General features: G+C 39.0%; 1 protein-coding gene across 1 annotated transcript in view; it reads left to right on the forward strand.

Annotated features, from left to right (window-relative positions):
* The window catches only part of SEL1L (sel-1 suppressor of lin-12-like (C. elegans)), a gene marked incomplete at its 5' end in the record, with an annotated part of 28,823 nt that extends 22,049 nt beyond the window's left edge, over positions 1-6,774 (forward strand). Inside the window, 4 exons of the mRNA XM_010156651.1 lie at positions 248-322; positions 1,417-1,589; positions 4,925-5,053; positions 6,431-6,774. Coding sequence (XP_010154953.1) covers positions 248-322; positions 1,417-1,589; positions 4,925-5,053; positions 6,431-6,652 — 599 coding nt within the window. The remainder of the gene's footprint in view (positions 1-247; positions 323-1,416; positions 1,590-4,924; positions 5,054-6,430) is intronic.
* Between the last annotated feature and the right edge of the window lie 10,575 nt (positions 6,775-17,349).

Below are 17,349 nucleotides of genomic sequence, written 5' to 3' on the forward strand. Positions count from 1 at the left end.
CACTTCATTAGCAGGATTTCAGGGTGAAATAATACAGTTTGTTCCTGGCTCTTATGTGCGCAAATACATGGAAAGACCATATAAATGAAAGGGGTTTTAATGAGTTTCCAACGGGTTAAATCTTGTTTGTGCTGTAGCACGGATTACTTCCAGGTTCATTTCAGCAGACTGAATATAAGCACGGGGTTTTTGTGTGTTTGTGTGCATATACTATGCTCCTATTTAACTGAATTACTTTCGTCTCCAGAAGAAGCTAGCATAGTAGGAGAAAACGAAACCTATGCTAGAGCTTTGCTTTACTGGAATAGAGCAGCTTCTCAAGGTATGTCCATACCTCACAATTCCAATTAGTGTATTTTTAGTAAAGCCACTTATGTTTGATTTCATGATTTTTATGAAACAGGGAAGAAGGGGAAGGTTATCACCTTCTGTTCAATGCGAGCTCTATTCCATATAGGGCAGTTGCTGTTCACTGTTAGCTGTAATGTCATTGCAATGTGCTTGTAGTTCTGAGTTGTTCTGAGATCCTGAAGATTAAAAGGACTAACCCAAGTGTAGGGTGTGTTTCTTTTGTCATTCCATAAGGAATTAGAGCAGTGTAAAATAACTTTAGAAATGTTTACACTGACTTTTCTATAAATAAATCCACTTGGAAAAATAGTTACAAAGGATCCTTTAGTATTTTGGTTCTTGTCATCGTTTACAAGAAGTGCAATTTCCCATTCAAAGCAGGCAAAGCTCAGTGGTGAATGCAGTCTTGATGTTCGATCAGCCCAAGTTTAAACTCTGGTGTTTGTGATCCTATCCTAAAATAAGCAAAACTAAATTTAATCATTAAATATCTCTGTGTGAGGTCTCTAACCTTCGTACGGGTGCATCTACATTAATGTCTGTCTGCTGGCTTTTTACTTAAAAGCAAGTGTATGGACCCTAAGAGTTTCTCTCAAAGTTATCAGACCTACTTGATTTTCACTAGGATGTTAGAAATAAAGAGGATGAAATGGTTATGTATTCAGTTACCAGATGATGATGAGATACTCTGTTTTCAAGTTTTCAGTGTCTTTGTTTTAAGAACAAGCTGAAGCCCTTAATGGCTGTATAACAAACAAAAAGTCACTTCTCCGTATAAGTGACTATGAACAACATGATACAGCTTTTCAACTGATGCCACTAAACAGCAATAAAATTGTTGGTAGGGTTAAACCACACATACATATGGGGGGAAAAAAAAAAAAACCCAAACCAAACGAGTGGTTTATGTGAGAGAGTGAAAGAGGGAAACAGCTTGTGCAAAAAAGAGGGAATTGTGCAAACTGGAAAGTAATACTAAAGCCCTAAGTGCATTTTCATGTGAAGCTAAAAGGCTTTCTTTGCTTAGATATTTAATCTTTTTTATTGTTGTTTCTTGATTTATAGGCTGTACTGTTGCAAGGATTAAACTTGGAGATTACCATTTTTATGGGTTTGGTACTGATGTTGACTATGAAACTGCATTTATTCACTATCGACTCGCAGCAGAGCAACAGCACAGTGCCCAAGCAATGTTTAATCTGGGCTACATGTACGAGAATGGATTGGGCGTCAAGCAGGTGAGTAAGCTGTAGGCTGATAGTGCTAATATTAGATGAAGTCCATAACCACTGCTGGGCTTTGGGCACTGTGTAAGTACTTAGCAGGAATTAGCATGTCTCCCAAGACATTCCCCAATAGCAAATGGGTAAGTATATCCACTTCACACCTACCTGTGTGGAGAAGTGAGGCAGAGACAGAAAACAAAACCTGTGTCCAAAAAAGTGAAGATTGGCAAAAAGAGTGCCATATGCTTGAGTAATGCTTTCAAGACTTTGAAGAGAAATGAAATGAATGCAAATCAATTCCAGGTTCAGAATGTATTAGCAGAAGATGTTCTCATTCTCTGAGGCACTGGGTAATTTGGTTTATATATCATGGCATTTTGAAAACAAGTTCCGTGCATCTTCAAGTAATAAACCATAAACACCAACAATAGTACGATTATTAGCTATGTTTTTTCAAATTAGGCTAGGCCACAATTTGCTTTACAAACTCCATTGGTTGAAAGAAGGCAGTATATCTGGTTTTCTTAGGAAGCCTGTGGTGTATTGCTGTCCATGAGTTAGCTGAAATGTGAGGAATCCAGAACAAGGTGTTCTTGTATGTGTCAAAATAATGTGATTAATTGCATACTAATTTTGAGCAGTCTACCTTACCTTAATAATTAATTAATGCAATTTCATGTGTGAATTTCATCATATCTTCAGAGTTACCTGAAATTGCAAGAAATGGTTTCATTATCCTTATTTTCAGTGAGTTTCAACATTAGTTTTTTTTGTCTGGGTATGCACCTTTTAATTTTTCAGTTGGTCTATTAAAAACCAATTTTTGCTTCTTTTCCCCTAAACTCTTGGCAAAAGGTCAGAACAGTGAAGGGCAAGTCTTAGGCCAATATTGTTACCTTAGCAGCAGCAAGCAATCAACATTGAAAAAGAGCTTTCTGGCCTAGCTGCAGAAGTGACAATACAGTACGCAAACAGCATTATTTCTAAAGCTTACCTTCAAATTTTATTGTAGGACTCTTTTCTCTTTAACTGAGTCCTCAAAGCTAGTTAACTTCTGAAAATGAGCCTGCAGCTAAAAGCTACAGTGCTAAAGTTGGAAGGTTTTCTTCTTAAAAATAAAAAAACCCTTTCAGATGTGGACTTCTTGTTTCTTTTGCTTCTGCCTTGAAAACAACCCAATTCAGAGCACGTAAGAAAAACTTCCAGTACGTTATTACATCATGTTCTGCATAACTGCTAAGAATTAGACAAAAATTACTCCTAATGCGATCATTCACACAGAGAATTCTCTAGCCTGAAGCAGAGATGGCTACACATAGATAGCTGACATGAGTGCAGAGGGGCTCACGATGAGCATACACAGCCTTGCTGTATGCAGATGAATAATAGTTTCCTCTCATACGGATGTGCTAGGGAAGGAAGAGTTGAACCGCAAGGGAAACGGAGACAGTTAATATAGATACGGAAAAGAAGCACTGAGAATGTCTAAGCAAGGAAATTCCATCTATAAAAGCAGTCTTAAGAACTCTTGATTTATAATGTCTTTTCTTGCTTTGTCCTAAAACCTCAGAACTGTAAGATGAGAGGATGGACATTCAGGACTGACTAGATAAGACTAAAATGAAGCTGGGCTAGGATATTCTGAAAAAGCCTGTGACTGAGTTCTGAATGAAGCAAAATATTACTTGGCTTTCCTTTCCTGCAATGGAAACTACTGAATTTTGAGTAACTCTGAAAATAGCTGACAGTTAAAGTCATGTTTCCTGATGGAGCAGGTGATGTCTACCACCTGAGGCTGTTCTTACTGTAGAGGCCTGTGGAAAGGACATACTAAGGTTTTAGCACTGCATTATCAAAAAAATTGGGAATTTAGTCTGTTGAAAAGAGAGTTGTTTTGGTTTTTTTTTTAAACTCCCTTTCCACCTATGTCCAGGCTATTAAGACTGCAAGCACTGCAAAGGCAGGGAGAATGAATCAAGAAGGTGGCCTGCACAACTTCAGTTCAGGTCACTGTTGAGTCTGGATAATCATGAATAAGTACAGTATTTCTTACAGTTTGGTTTTATGGGTTTTTTTCCCCTCTCAAACAGGTTTTGCCTTACTTTCTTTTCAGTTATTGAATAAATAGTCTTTCTTACATACAGGATTCTGTGCTATCCTTCCTGTACATAGATGGTTTTCAGACTCATGCCAAGTCAGTGCCAAATATTAAGCCCCTTCAGAAATATTTCACTGTTACACACTTAATAGATTTCATATTGTCCAATTCCTGAGCAATGAGAAATTCCTCTCAAATGTGAGAATGAGGACTGTTTCCATATACTGCTCAAAATAAGAATGAGTTAATTTTCTCATGGTCTTCTGTTAAGATTTGGCATGGTATTTTAGTGCTATTTGTGTGTTAAGGCTCAAACTCCTACAGTTCTCACTTGTCTGTCAAGTGAGAGTGAAGAATGTGTAAGCAGAATGAAGTGCTTGCAAATCAGAAATGAGAATAAGCCATGATTTAGGATCTGCTTCTACACTGATACTAGCACAGTATAAAGGAGGTAAGGAAACAAATACTTACACAAAAGGCAGGCTTTTCAGGGAGTATTCAGAGTTGTTCTACTGAATTCAAATACTAAAATTTGAGCTAGTACATGTGATTCACATAAAGTGTTGATTTTCATACTGTTATTTCAATGTGTGTTATGGAACTAAGCTTTGCTGTATCAATGAGCAGAAAATCTTTACTATCAGGATAAAGTTATAAAATGAACATATGAAGTCCTGGAGATTTCTCTTATTTCACGTGTCTGACTCGGAACACGTGCAGAGGTTAAGTTAGACAGGCCTGTCTGCATCACTGAGTGAACATAGGCAGTTTGTATCCAAGCATCCTAACGTCGCACAGTGCGTATCTGATGCAGAATGAAAAAAACCCCAAACAAGTGAGGGAAGTTAAACTATTTAGCTACAAGTATCCTCTGTTCTTGTTTCTTGCTGATTTTTTTTTTTTTAGTCTTTTATGACATGGCGTTGGAGATGTTAGAGTGTACTAAAGTTATCTATGTGCCTTAATTTACAGTGCATGGGTTGAATATGTTAATCCAAATCTCTTTGTGAGCTTTGATTCTAGCATCAGTTGTGATAGCTTCATCTTCGGATCAAAACGTCCCTTTACTTTTCTGTTCGAAGGTGAACATAGACAAAAAGGGGAAGTTTTACTTAATGATTTTTGTTTAACTTGACCAAAAACCTTGTATTTAAATGGCAGTGTACAATGCTTACAGAAAAAGCTCTTCATTTTATGAGTTACTTTTTCAAGTTCTTCAAAATTGAGCTTTGTATTTTCTTAACTTCAGGACATTCATCTTGCAAAGCGATTCTATGACATGGCAGCTGAAGCAAGCCCAGATGCTCAGGTTCCAGTCTTCCTAGCACTTTGCAAACTTCGAGTGATTTATTTCTTGCAGTATGTACAAGAGATCAATGTAAGTAATGCAGAATTACAAAGACAACCAACAGTTGTACTTTTCCATTTTTAAAAAGAGGCTTGAGTTGTAATCTTAAGTAGAAAACTTACTTGAGCCTTCTGAAAACTTAGGATAGAGCTAGTTTGTGTTGTTGTGTCTTCAGAAAGATACTGAAGCTGTGAGTCGTATCTTGTTTGTACGTTGTGTGAAACTGAGATGTGCACAGCCAGTGCTCTTCTGTGCTGTTCTTCCCTTGAAGAGAATCTCCCTAACCTCTTTGACTGTTCTTATCCATGATAATCTGCTATCAGAGTTAAGCAGAAGATTACAGTGACATAATCCCTGTTCAGGGAAAAAAAAAAACAACTTTTCTGTAGCCCTATTCTCACGCCATTTTATACTCAGCTGAAACGATCCCACTTGAGTTGTGTTTTTCTGTGGGAAAAAAAACCATTATTAGATAGTTCAGCTATTGTGCAGAAAAACATATTTGCTTGGAATTTAGGTGACTACTTTCCATATATTGTCTGAAATATTTCTCAGTATTCTGCCATCTTACTGCCTTTTGGATTATTTAACAACTTCTGTACCATTTCAATTTCTTATCACTTAAAGCAAACACAAGTTCAGGCAATCCAGCTAAGTTTGACAAAATTGAAGTCTTGAGACTGGGGACTTTGAGGAGTGGACAGTCAAAACACTCTAAATCAGTTGAGCTAATACCCACGTAACACTCACAGAAGCTAGCATGAAGAACACGGATGTTGCAATTTTTAAGTCTGCTGATGCTGGCTTAAACTGACAGTGACGGTCGTATCATCAGTTAGAGTAGTGAAGCATAAAGTTTGTATTGGCTAGTGCTTAGGCAAATGAAACTTCAATCAAAACTAACAGTAAGTCACTTTAACTTCCCTGTACCTTATCTGCATGAATCTCAGCACTGTACTGTGTAAGTATCCAGAGACTTCGTGTTCTGTCACTCGCAGTAGTTGGCTGATGGCTTCCAGTTTGGCTGGACCGATCAGTTCACCGCTTCACAGTCTATGTGGCACTTGCTCCTCTTTCTTTAAGACAACTAGTATGGTTACATACCTCATTCTGAGTTGAATTATGTACTTTAATGCTCTGTATGTGAAAGCCACAAAGCTATGTATCAATAACTTTCATCTCTAAAACAGAAAATAGAATAACTCATGCTATACAGCATGGCTTTTAGTCTTAGTGGCATTTAGTTCCTGGACATTAAGAATGTCACTGAAGTGATGCTGGTTTTTCGGAGCAAAAAACTGTTACTGAAGTTTTAAAACTGGTACATGAAAAATGTTACAGGTCAAAATCAAAGTAGCTTCCCATTCTTGCTTTTTGACATGATGATGTGGACTTCTTCTTTCTCAGATAAGGGAGGTATTCTCACATATTGATATGGACCAGCTGCTGGGGCCTGAGTGGGACCTTTACCTTATGACCATCATCACCTTGCTTCTGGGAACAATTATAGGTTACAGACAAAGGCAACATCAGGCAATTCCCAGACCGGCACGACTGCGGCCAGCTGTGCCTCAACAAGAACCACCACCAGAGCATCAACCACCACAACAGCAACAAGAGCCTCAGTGAAAGAACTGGATTTTTCCAAAAGGAACAATTTTTGTTGTGATTTAGGACTTCGGCTCAACGGTCCCTCCCCCAAAAGAAGTGCAAAGAAGTTTAAAAAAAAAAAAAAAGTCTGAAAGCTGCTTAGAATGATGCCTTTTTTTCAGGGATAAGAAAATTCTTTTGAAACTGATTTGAATGTTATTTCAGTGCCAATGGAATAACACTATGGCTTTTTTTTTTTTCATGGAAACACAAGTGTGCTACTAAAAAAATGTTGCCTGCTGTATCTAGTTCCTCTTTATTCAGAGCCCTTTTCATCATCTCCTCATGAGAGCAGAAGGCTAGCATTGGAAAGTTGTTGGTTTTTTTTTAATCTGCCTGATAGCAGCTGCCCTATATTAAAGTAATAACAATAACAGTTTTATGGCCAATTTAAGTCCGAGAAGCTGAACTATATTTAAAGTCTAAAAAGACTATAGCTGTAGGGACTTAACATTCTGATCTGCATCCCAAGTATTTGTACAATCCTTATTTCACTATTTCTTTATATTTCTTACACTTTGGTCTTTTATGCTGCCTTGGATGGTTTAACGTGGATTATATACTCTCTAAAACTAAGCCAGCAAACATGCCACTCTCCATTTGTGCTTTTTTGTTTTGAATATTTTCCTTCAGTCCCCTTTCTCGAGACAGTTCTCAGCAGACAGTATGTAGCCCAGGAGGCGGATTGTGACAAACTGGGTCTGTAAAGCTCATCAGTTGAAAACTATCCACACAGTGCTCAGATCTCGCATCCTTCTAAAACGTTTTTGGAGCCTGTGTCACCTTGCAATAATTTGTGGCATAAAAACAAATTTGTAGTGTTCCTAAATTATTTAAACTTACTCTTACAAAGAGGCTGAGCCTAGATTGCAGAAAGCACCAGTATTACTGTGGACACTGAAGAAAGGACAGAGCCAGAAATCTCAATACATTAGCGTACCTTTTGTTTTGCTTTTTGAGGTGGAAGTTCTGTATTTAATTTTCATCAATGCTGTAAGTGATCTGCACTGCAAGGAGGTCTTCATGCAGCAGGAAAGTGTATGGTATCTCATGCATGCATCTGTTAGGGGCCCTCTTGTCGATGCATTAAAGATGCATGCTCTCTACAAAAGGTCATGGGCTTATGCCAGTGGTGTTACTCCGAAGTTTGGCTGACTCATAAAAAATTGGAAATTAGATTACAGCAGTGCTCTGGTAGTTGTCAACCTCTCTTGTACCTGGCATACATGAGACAGTCAAAATAACACCTCTGGCTGTGACATCTTGAGGATCCCTTGTAACAAGAAAATCCAAAAGGAAGAAGGTTAATGTTTTATGGCTTCTCGATACCACCAGGTCAGTGCAAAGGCCTTTTAATGAGTGTAAAGAATTTGACCTGTGGACTCATATTTTTAGACTACAAGAGGAATCTTCACAATTTTCATTGAACTACGTTTTTAGGGGTTGGGGCTGGGAGGCAGCGGGGCAGTAGCTTAGAGACAAGAAATGCAGAAGTTTCTGTTTGTATTTATCACTGGCAGTTAAGTATTTGTTTCTGTTAGCATTAAACTCTCTGATTATACTGTCTTAAAGCTGAATGAAACTTGAATGAGGAGGCATTAGCCGCTTTCTGACAAAAGCTGTTGTGTGTTTAAAGGGTTAAGGGCTTCCTTTCATGCAAATTTTTTTCCAGTGGATTGGCAGCAACATATCAATACTCTTTATTTAGAATTGAGATTTTGGTATGTTTTCATACTTAATACATGTGTAAGGAGACCATTGCACAATGTATCTATAGTTTGGGAAAGAAGATAATCAATTCACTCTTTTGTGAATTGAAATGTCGTGGGTGACTAGTATTAAAGTACAGGTAGAACTTCTCAGTACTTCGGAATACTTATGCTGGTTCTTTGAAGACAAATCTTTTGTTTTAGTTTGGAGGGTTGCAGCATGTGATAGAGGAACGTCTTGTTCAGTCTTAATCATCATTAGCAGATGGAACAGTATTGAACTTAAATGTAGTGTCTAAAATGTACAGCACTCCCCCAGCTGCGTTTCTAAGATATCTGTGACTTCTGAACACTCCCTCTGAAGTATTTTTGCCTCTGTCACTTAATAGCTCTTTTTAGCTTGGCATGAATAAATTAATGATTATATGGAAGGTGTTTTTCAGTTAAATACCATTGGTTCATTGGTATTGTTCTCTTAGGATGTTTAACAATTTTGTTACTGCGTTATTAAAATGTTTTGGTGGTTTGACCTAGTGGAACTAAATTCTAAAAGCTCTATCCTATTTGCATGAGAACCTCTCATCGTTGCTGCTATGTGACAGTCTTACAGCTGGCTTTCACTGAACCTGATGCATTTTTACATCCAAGAAATCGGCAGAAGAAAACGATTGAAGATCAGCAAGTTATTTCACTTTAAAGAACTGCTTTTTGAAGAAGCAGTAAGGAAGTCTTTCTCCTGGTTTTTTCCCTTCCACCAACCTACTACCACTAACTTGTTTAGATGACATTCATTTGAATTAAGTGGTAGTAGTAAAAAGGTACTTACCATAAGTAATGGCGAGTCAACTCAGGGATTAAAGAAATGAATAAATTTTCTAAATCAGTTGTCTTCAACAGGAGCTAAGTTTTTATGACAATCCCTTGCTGCTCTGTTCTGGAATTTGCATTTTGAAGGAAGGACATTTAACTCTTACTAGCAATAGTTTTTTCTTATGCACTCAGTTTATCAAGCCGCTTTTTTCCTAAAGGAGCTGGGTTGCCCAGTTTACTACAGTGAAGTACTAGTCCCTTTTGGAAGCACACAGGTGGTCTTACAGTTTATATGCAGGGATATTTTAGAAGGGAAGCTTGATTTAAGAGAAGCCTTTCTAGATATGTTCAGTGTGCTTTGAATGGAAAAATTGTATTGTTTTTAATACTGTAGGCCAGAGCCTGCCTGTCCGACCTTCCCGGACACACGCGCTTCTCTCCCTGCCCAGATTGTCAGTGGGAGTTTCACATGTAGGAAAACTGTAGAAAGACATGGGGGAAAGCATTGTTCTGCATCTCAAATGATTAATCAAACGCACTAGCTGTTCTTCTTAGTTGAAAGAAATGCTGAACTGCTGAGAAAATGGGATCCTAGTTCATCACTCTCACACTTGTCCCAGAGCTGTCTGTTGAAATAATTTTCCTTGCTTTATATTGTCTATCATGGGACAGTGTAATAGAAGATAAGGCCTTTGATATAAACATCCCAATGAGACTCTTATGAGACAGTCTTTCTTACTTTTTAGTCATCTCCATAATAAGTCAGCTGCTCTTAATAAATGAAAGAAAAAAACACCACCAAAAACTGTCAAATGTTACTCTCTTTGGAGAACATGACAACATGGGTTGTGAAAGGACTTTTAAGACTATGCATTATCTAGTTTCCACCTATTATATGCTAGTTTTGGCCTATAAAAGGGGAATACACTCACCTTTGCAAGTTGCTTCCTTTTTAGATAGGCAACAGTGAACTGAAATTCTATTTTTGTTTCAGAGAATATTAAACTAAGAATATTTAGTTTGATTTGTTGGGGGGGAACCCTTTGTTTTTATCAGCTGCAGTTCTTTAAAGGGCCTTGTAGGAGTTTTGTAAATTTATTTTGTATTTAAAATCAGTATAAAGGCTGGTCAAATGTAATATAAATATGTAAACAAATTCTGTTAATAGAAAGATGTACAGATTCATTTTCTACTGTATCTTTAATCTTGTGAAATAAAGATACCACCTGTGTAGTTACCCTCAGTGTCCACAGTGGTTATGGTGACGGAGGATGTCAAGTGCTAGTCTACGCGCTGATGCGTGCCGCTGCTGAACGCATCCCTTCCCATAAGGCTACTCACACTTCTTTCACATCTATATTCCTCTTCAAAACATAAATCTGTTCATTTAGGAGGGACATAAAGAGAAATAGAAAATTACACATTGTATCTTCAGCTGTCCTAGGAACTTGCCTTCTGTGCGTGTGTGTACGCGTGACCCTTCAGCATACGCATCTGCCACGCGCAGTGTGGCTGCTACACCCGCTGTGTGATTCAAGAGGAGTGACCAGTAACTTTAGGATTACTGTTGCATTTTCAGCACTAATACGGGGAAACTACAGTGGCTGGAAACATACTGGGGGAGGGACTCCTTCAAGCTGACAAGTTTGCTTGCTTCTCAGGCCTTTTCCCACCATCCCTTCAGGCTCCACCAGTTTCCCACCTTTTCCCACCATCCATTCAGGCTCCACCAGTTGAGACTCTTAAGTCCTTCCTCATGAATGTGTCACGTTGGTTTGCTTTCCAGTGTGCTTATTCATTTGGAAGAAAGCAAATAGAGAGAAGGACAGTAAGGAGAGTGCGGGAACAATGGTGACAGCAACGGAAGGCATCAGTAGGCAAACCCTCAGCCATCAGCTCGAGTTACGTAGCTTGCTGAAGTACCCGGAGGCTTCCCACATGGTCTGCTGCTGCTGGTGGCACTTGTTACAGGTAGGAAACAGCTGCTCGTACTAAAACCAGCTTGAGTCTGGGTGGTGTAGCTCCAAGCCAGGTGAGCTTGTCACTTACTTCTAAAAGAGCCCATGGCTTGAGACGCGATTGCTGATGGAATTGCGTGAGGTGGGGTGAGGAGTGTAGGCACCTTATTTTACTTGTAGCCTGTTGTCAGTAAGGAGTTGTTTCCTGTGGTGGGAAGTATGTTTGCAGATACAAGGAGGCATTGGATATTCAGTGGTGACTTGGATTTGATAAAAAATATTTTAGGTCTCAAAGATAAGGAAAGAACTAAGTTCCACACCTTCAGCCACTGTCACATCACGGGAACATGTGTGCGTACACCTACATGTACACGTGTGTGTGTGCGTATACGCGCATCTATATTGAGAGAGAAAGTTTGGTTGCAGGAGCTTCAGAAACTTGCTTATCAAAATGCAGTAATTCAGCGGTCTGTCTCACATATTTGTAGAGCAAAAGTCCAAAACTAAAAATCCCTGTAGATTCTGTAAAGACCCAGTAAAGAATTACCTTCCCTGGACTGTTAAAGCTTTTTTAATGTGTATATCCATCAATCTACTGTCATAGTAGTGTGTCTTACAATATCTTATGTACAGGTAGTAAATGTGGACTAGTTGGCACAGCTGCCAGGACAGTGGCTACTTTTGCAAAGTTAAATCCAGATTTTGTCAGAGTACAAATACTCTCCCAGTAAAGCAAGTGAAAATATTTAGCAACAGGTGATGAAGATTTCTTTTAAATTCACTTCTTCACTGAGACCATCTGGTGAAATATTTGAGCTTTCCAAATGACTTGAAATCTGTATTTCATAATATTTTACAGGTTTTGTTTCTGTCCAATTGTACTTTAAAGTTTGGTAGGCTCTGGACTTCGATATATACTGAAATTCCATTAATTAATGGCATTTTAGGTGCTTTAAAATTTTTTTTATTAATTTATTTGGAAAGTTTTCCCAGATCTAGTCAACAATGATTTTAAAGGAAAAGGTTGCTTGCATTTCTAGTATTAAATATGGAAATGTGGGGAAAAGTTAGGAAATGTACTTAATAGATTTTAGAAGTCATTATAGCTGATGTTAAAACTACCAAATAAATATGTGGCATGTTCTAGATTAAGGCTTATAACTTGGGATTATAAAAACGATACTTCTTGGAGAATCATCCAGCTTTGAAGTCAAAGGCTAAAGGCCTGAAAATCTACATGTTTGGTGAGTTTTCCCCGTAGCTGACTACCTTTGTTACTGTGAGATAAAGAGGAATTGAGTTAATTATTTTCAGCTTGCATTTAGTTTCATCTTTGGTTCTCATCACACTGATGATGGACTGGACAGTCCATTGGGAGGAATAGCCACACCAAAATATGTATGTATTTTATTGTGGAATCCAGAGTGTAATGTTAAGTGTTCATCTGGAATTGGGTATCTGGAGGATTTCATATCTCTGGAAAGTGATTTTGAGTCTGACTTGATTGTTGAAATCTGGGAAACATTGCACAGAAGGGAGGTGACTATAGTAAGAATTCAGACCCAGTGAGATAAATGTGGTGATCTCACTACATGCAGCTGTGTTGACTTTTTCTGCCCCTTTGCTAAACAAACAGCCTTGCTGGGTTTCCTACTAGGAGTCCGATCTTCTACTCCATGGAAGGCAAAGGGTGAGAGCAGGTAGGAACTTCTCAAAACAGAGCAAGAAAGAAAGGTTTCTTCATTAATGTATTATCTCTCAACTAACAAACGGTTTAGCAAATGCTATATATTAACTATGTTTGCCTACTCTGGTACCTTGCATATTTGATGAAAAGCTCCATAGAGAAACAAAAAATATTTTGGGTTTTGGGGGGTTTTTTTGCACGTGTACAATTTCTTACTGTTTTGTTTTGGGGCCTAATTATTACATTTGAGTTCTCCAGCTTCCAAAAGTTTGCTCTACACTACACTTGCCATTCTTCGTTCAGCTTCAAAAGATAGATCGATAGGAAATACTTTCACATGTTTCTGGTGCTACTAGTTCAGCATCATAAAACACAGCTCTCTTATTTAGAATAAACAGATTGCAAATAATCCCTTGGCTGAAAACTGAAAAACTCTATGGTAAATACTGAAAATGAACAGAAAAATAAACTAAAAATAACTCACCTTCTTTTAACATTTCAAATCTTGTCTCGTTACTCCTTTCTTCAGTACTGTGAAAGGTGCTAGAACAAAAGATATGCTGTCAATTCAAAATACTATTCCTTACCTAAACACAACAAATGAAATATTAATTTCCACTGTCTCTTCGGGATTTCTAGATGCTAATTCATGAAGACTTTCTTGTAGCTACAGAAAAGGAAGTTCTCAAATTATGTAAATGCACGTTTGATAAGTCTTTACCTCTCCCTGTGCTGCTTATATCAAGCATTTGATGCTTCCAAGTTCCTGCACTAGCCATAACACTCCTAGCACTGCTGTTGTACAAACTCCTCGCTTGCTGGAATTGCAGGGAGAGCATGCTCTGCAGCTGCTGATTCCTTGGGTTTGCTGTTAGAGGGCAAAACAAAGGTGTCTGGGCACCCGAGCAACTTCTTGGGGGAAAAAAATGCCCAGTCGATGAATGGGAAATGAAGGTGATGGCCTACCATGCTGGGAACAGCACCTGTGTCCCAGAGCTATTGGTTTTACACTCATCTTGCTGAACTGAGACACACAATTGCACAAATCTCTCCTCGAGTATGATCTTTCTGGCTTGACACTTTCGGCTGAAGCAAAGGCCATTCGTATGCATCCATGGGCGTAGAGTACGAGGTAAGGAAGCGAAGCAAACAACCTTTTGGCACAACACGTGTTTTCTCTTACTGCTCTGTGTTGCGTCGATATCAACTTGTGGGTCGAGGAGCAGGCATGAGCAAACATTCCTGTGAGGCTGTAGGTTGTGCTGTGGTGTGAAGAACTGTGTGAAGTACGGACTGACTTAATCCCAGAAGCAGGTCCAGATGGGTAAAATACTCCAAAAGTGCTTCTCTACACTTCTGAATTTGGCCTCTGGGATATCACTAAGGGTTAAATCACACTTCCTCGCTTCATTTAATAGAATGGAATATGTTTAATTCTGGTAACTGATTAATTCAGTTAAATCTATAGTAAAGCTTGCATGAGAATCAATGTCGGTTTATATTGGAATAAAATAGCATAATTAAGAATTTCCCAAGATGTAATGAATTATTAATATTGTCTTTGTAATGAAATATTAAACCCTAATTATCTGTCACATCGAAAGAACAAAGAGTCAGGTGATGTGTATATTCAAAATAAATTAGAATCAGGATTGTTGTAGCCTTCAGCAATTCAGTGCATGTGGTTATAGTTATGATCTTACATGCTCTAACCCTGTAAAGTCTCATCATAAATATATTTGCAACATAGGTCAGGATACCAGCAATAGAATGCTGTATTTTTATGGTTAATATGCAACCTAGTGTCGTAGTCTAGAAAACGAAAGGCCATAAACTTTGTTCTTCGAACCCAAACCATTTGAAGTAGGCAAACCCGACCCTCTGGAGAGTGTTTGATTTCTGGGTTTGGTGGGCTTTTTCCTCCCCCCTTACTTTGGTGAGGAGGAAGTTCAAGTATGTTCTGACTAAGCTTTATTTTACGAATAGCAGTTTTCAGCCAGAAATGTAGTGTACAGTTATTCAAATGGAGTAATTTTATTTCTGATTCTCTGATGTAATAGAATAATTCATTGGAAGTGACCTACAACTCTCTAGTCCAACTGCTTGACTGCTTCAGGGCTGACCAAAAGTGTTCTCTGTGGTTTTATTTCTGAGAAGACTCTGGAAAACATACCAACCTGTATCAGGTATGTTACCTGCTAGTCCTTCCATTCTAGATCTTACTAGTAACAGTATTTGGAAACAAAGTAAAAGCTTCTTACAGGTCCAAATGGTGGTATTAAACAGAGATGTCTGATGCTGTGGTAATGGTGTAATAGCTTTGATGGAATAAATAGTTTAAGAGAATCAAATGTTCTAAATCATCCTTCCTCCACACACAAATATTTTGCAAGGATGTCGAATGCAGGAGCTTAAATTTACCTAACATCTCAAAGTAATCAATGCTAGAGCCAGCTTATGCCTCTTAGTCAATCTCCATAAAAAAGGGAAAAGTGCTAAAAGAAGCAACACATTATATGCAAGCCTTTTTCCTTTAATGATTTTTTAAATGAAGAAGCATCCTTTTCTTCAATCTTTTAAACCATCTAAAGGCTATCAGTACACGTGCTTCGGGGTGAAAAGGACAACAAAGGTGGAAAAAGTCACTTATATTTCTAGTACTGTGTCTTAATTACAACCTGATTGATGAAATCTCATGCTGTGTGCTTCGGCAATGCAAGATACAGCAACCGCTGCCACTGTTGGACTGTTCATGATAGCATTTGTAGCTGCCTTTGTGACTACAGGCTCAAAGTACTGTTGTGAGACATCACTCTAATGGCTGATCCTGACAGTGTTGTTCAAAAAACTATCAGGGAAAAAAGAAAAAGAAGAAATGGGGTTCAGGACTTCACCAAAACCAGGAAAGGACTGACAGCCTTGGAGTCTTTTCCTAGTAAGGATCTCTCCCGGGACAGTACATCAGAGGTCAGTGAAGTTATTCTGAATCCTGGATTTCTTATTAAGAGGGAAACAATTGGAAAACTAATCTGTAGTTCTTTGGGCTCATAAATGAATTATGAGACGAAACAAAGACACAAGTTGCAGGACTAGCCTGTCTCCTTGTTATAGTTGGCCTGTGCACATGTAAATGAGTACGGCTACCAGCCTAAGTCCCATCTCGGCCGGTGGTCAGAATATGCAACTAACCACATTTCATGGCTGGCATTGTTTGGGAAATCAACATTTATACTGCGAGATAAGGCTATGCATGATCTGCAGATATTGTTCGGCAATGTTTGAGTTGTGTATTGTTTTCTCCCAACCACCTCTAGTTTGCACTCGTGTTCAATGTTTTGTGCCAGAGGATATTCGCCCTCACACCCCCCTTCCCACCCCACCCCACCCCCGAGCTTGTATCACAGAGGCTTTGGTCTTTCCCTTGGAATGGTGGTGTACATTTTGATGCCTGTCCCTGGATTAGAATGTGCTGGCAGTAAACCTTCAAAACGCTTTGAAAGCTCCTTCGAGACATAATCAGGTGAACCAGACACGCTACATTGCCGAGCATAGCATCAGTTACCGTGATTGCGTGGTTATCTTGCAGTTTTCATTTGGGATTTTCCTGGTGTTTTATAAAGGCCCTTTAAAAATTGTTAGTTCACCTGGAGAAGAGTTAAACTTGTGTCTTTTGGTTTGGTGGTTTTTGGTTTTGGTTTGTTTTTAGTCAGTCCCCACTACTAATTAAGGCTGTTAGGATAAGTTTAATGCAAATGTTAAGATTATTAAGGTTCCTCAGCTTGCAAGGTTCAATTTTCTAGGCAGGTCCTTGATACTTCCTCAGCTCTCCCGAGTCACTCCCTGAACCTGCTACTTGGTGTCTGCGTAGGCATCTCTGCTCGCGTTCATGTGCGTGATGCACGTGTTCATTTTCCATAGCTTGCCCTTCATCTTGAAATGGTAGTGGGGTTGGAAATTAAAGCCTTTCGCATGTGCAAATTACAATCTGGAATCTCGAAAGGCAGAAATAAGATTAATATTTTCGATTTGTATTATTAGGTCGGTAATACTACTGCAGTTTAACAGCTTATAAACCCTCAGGTTCACAGACATCGCAGTTAACTGTGTTGGTCCAGAGTGGTACGTAATGCGGGAATATTTGCTGAGCTCCGAAATTCATCGAGGTCTAACAAAAGAACCGAGACACCTGTTAATTTGCATTAGAAGTGGCTGCACAAAATCAGCAGCTACACATAAATATTACCATTTTTAAGCCTTTTGAATGCCACTTGCGTGACCCCGAGCAGAACGGTATTTTTTTGTATTACGTTTTCCAGCTACACCTTTCTATCTTCCTCTGCACTTCGGCGAGGGGCGGCTGCCCCTCAGGCGGGAAAGCGCGCTGGCTTCGCACCGCAGACAGAACGGGGCACGGCGGTGCCTGTGTGGCTTAACTCGGGGAACGAGGAAATGAGCGCCCGCATCAGCCCGTCAGCCGCGGCCTTCGAGGGCGAACCGGCACCCCCCGCCCGC

The sequence above is a fragment of the Eurypyga helias genome, unplaced genomic scaffold, assembly GCF_000690775.1.
Source record: "Eurypyga helias isolate BGI_N326 unplaced genomic scaffold, ASM69077v1 scaffold8440, whole genome shotgun sequence".
Classification (NCBI taxonomy): Eukaryota; Metazoa; Chordata; class Aves; order Eurypygiformes; family Eurypygidae; genus Eurypyga; species Eurypyga helias.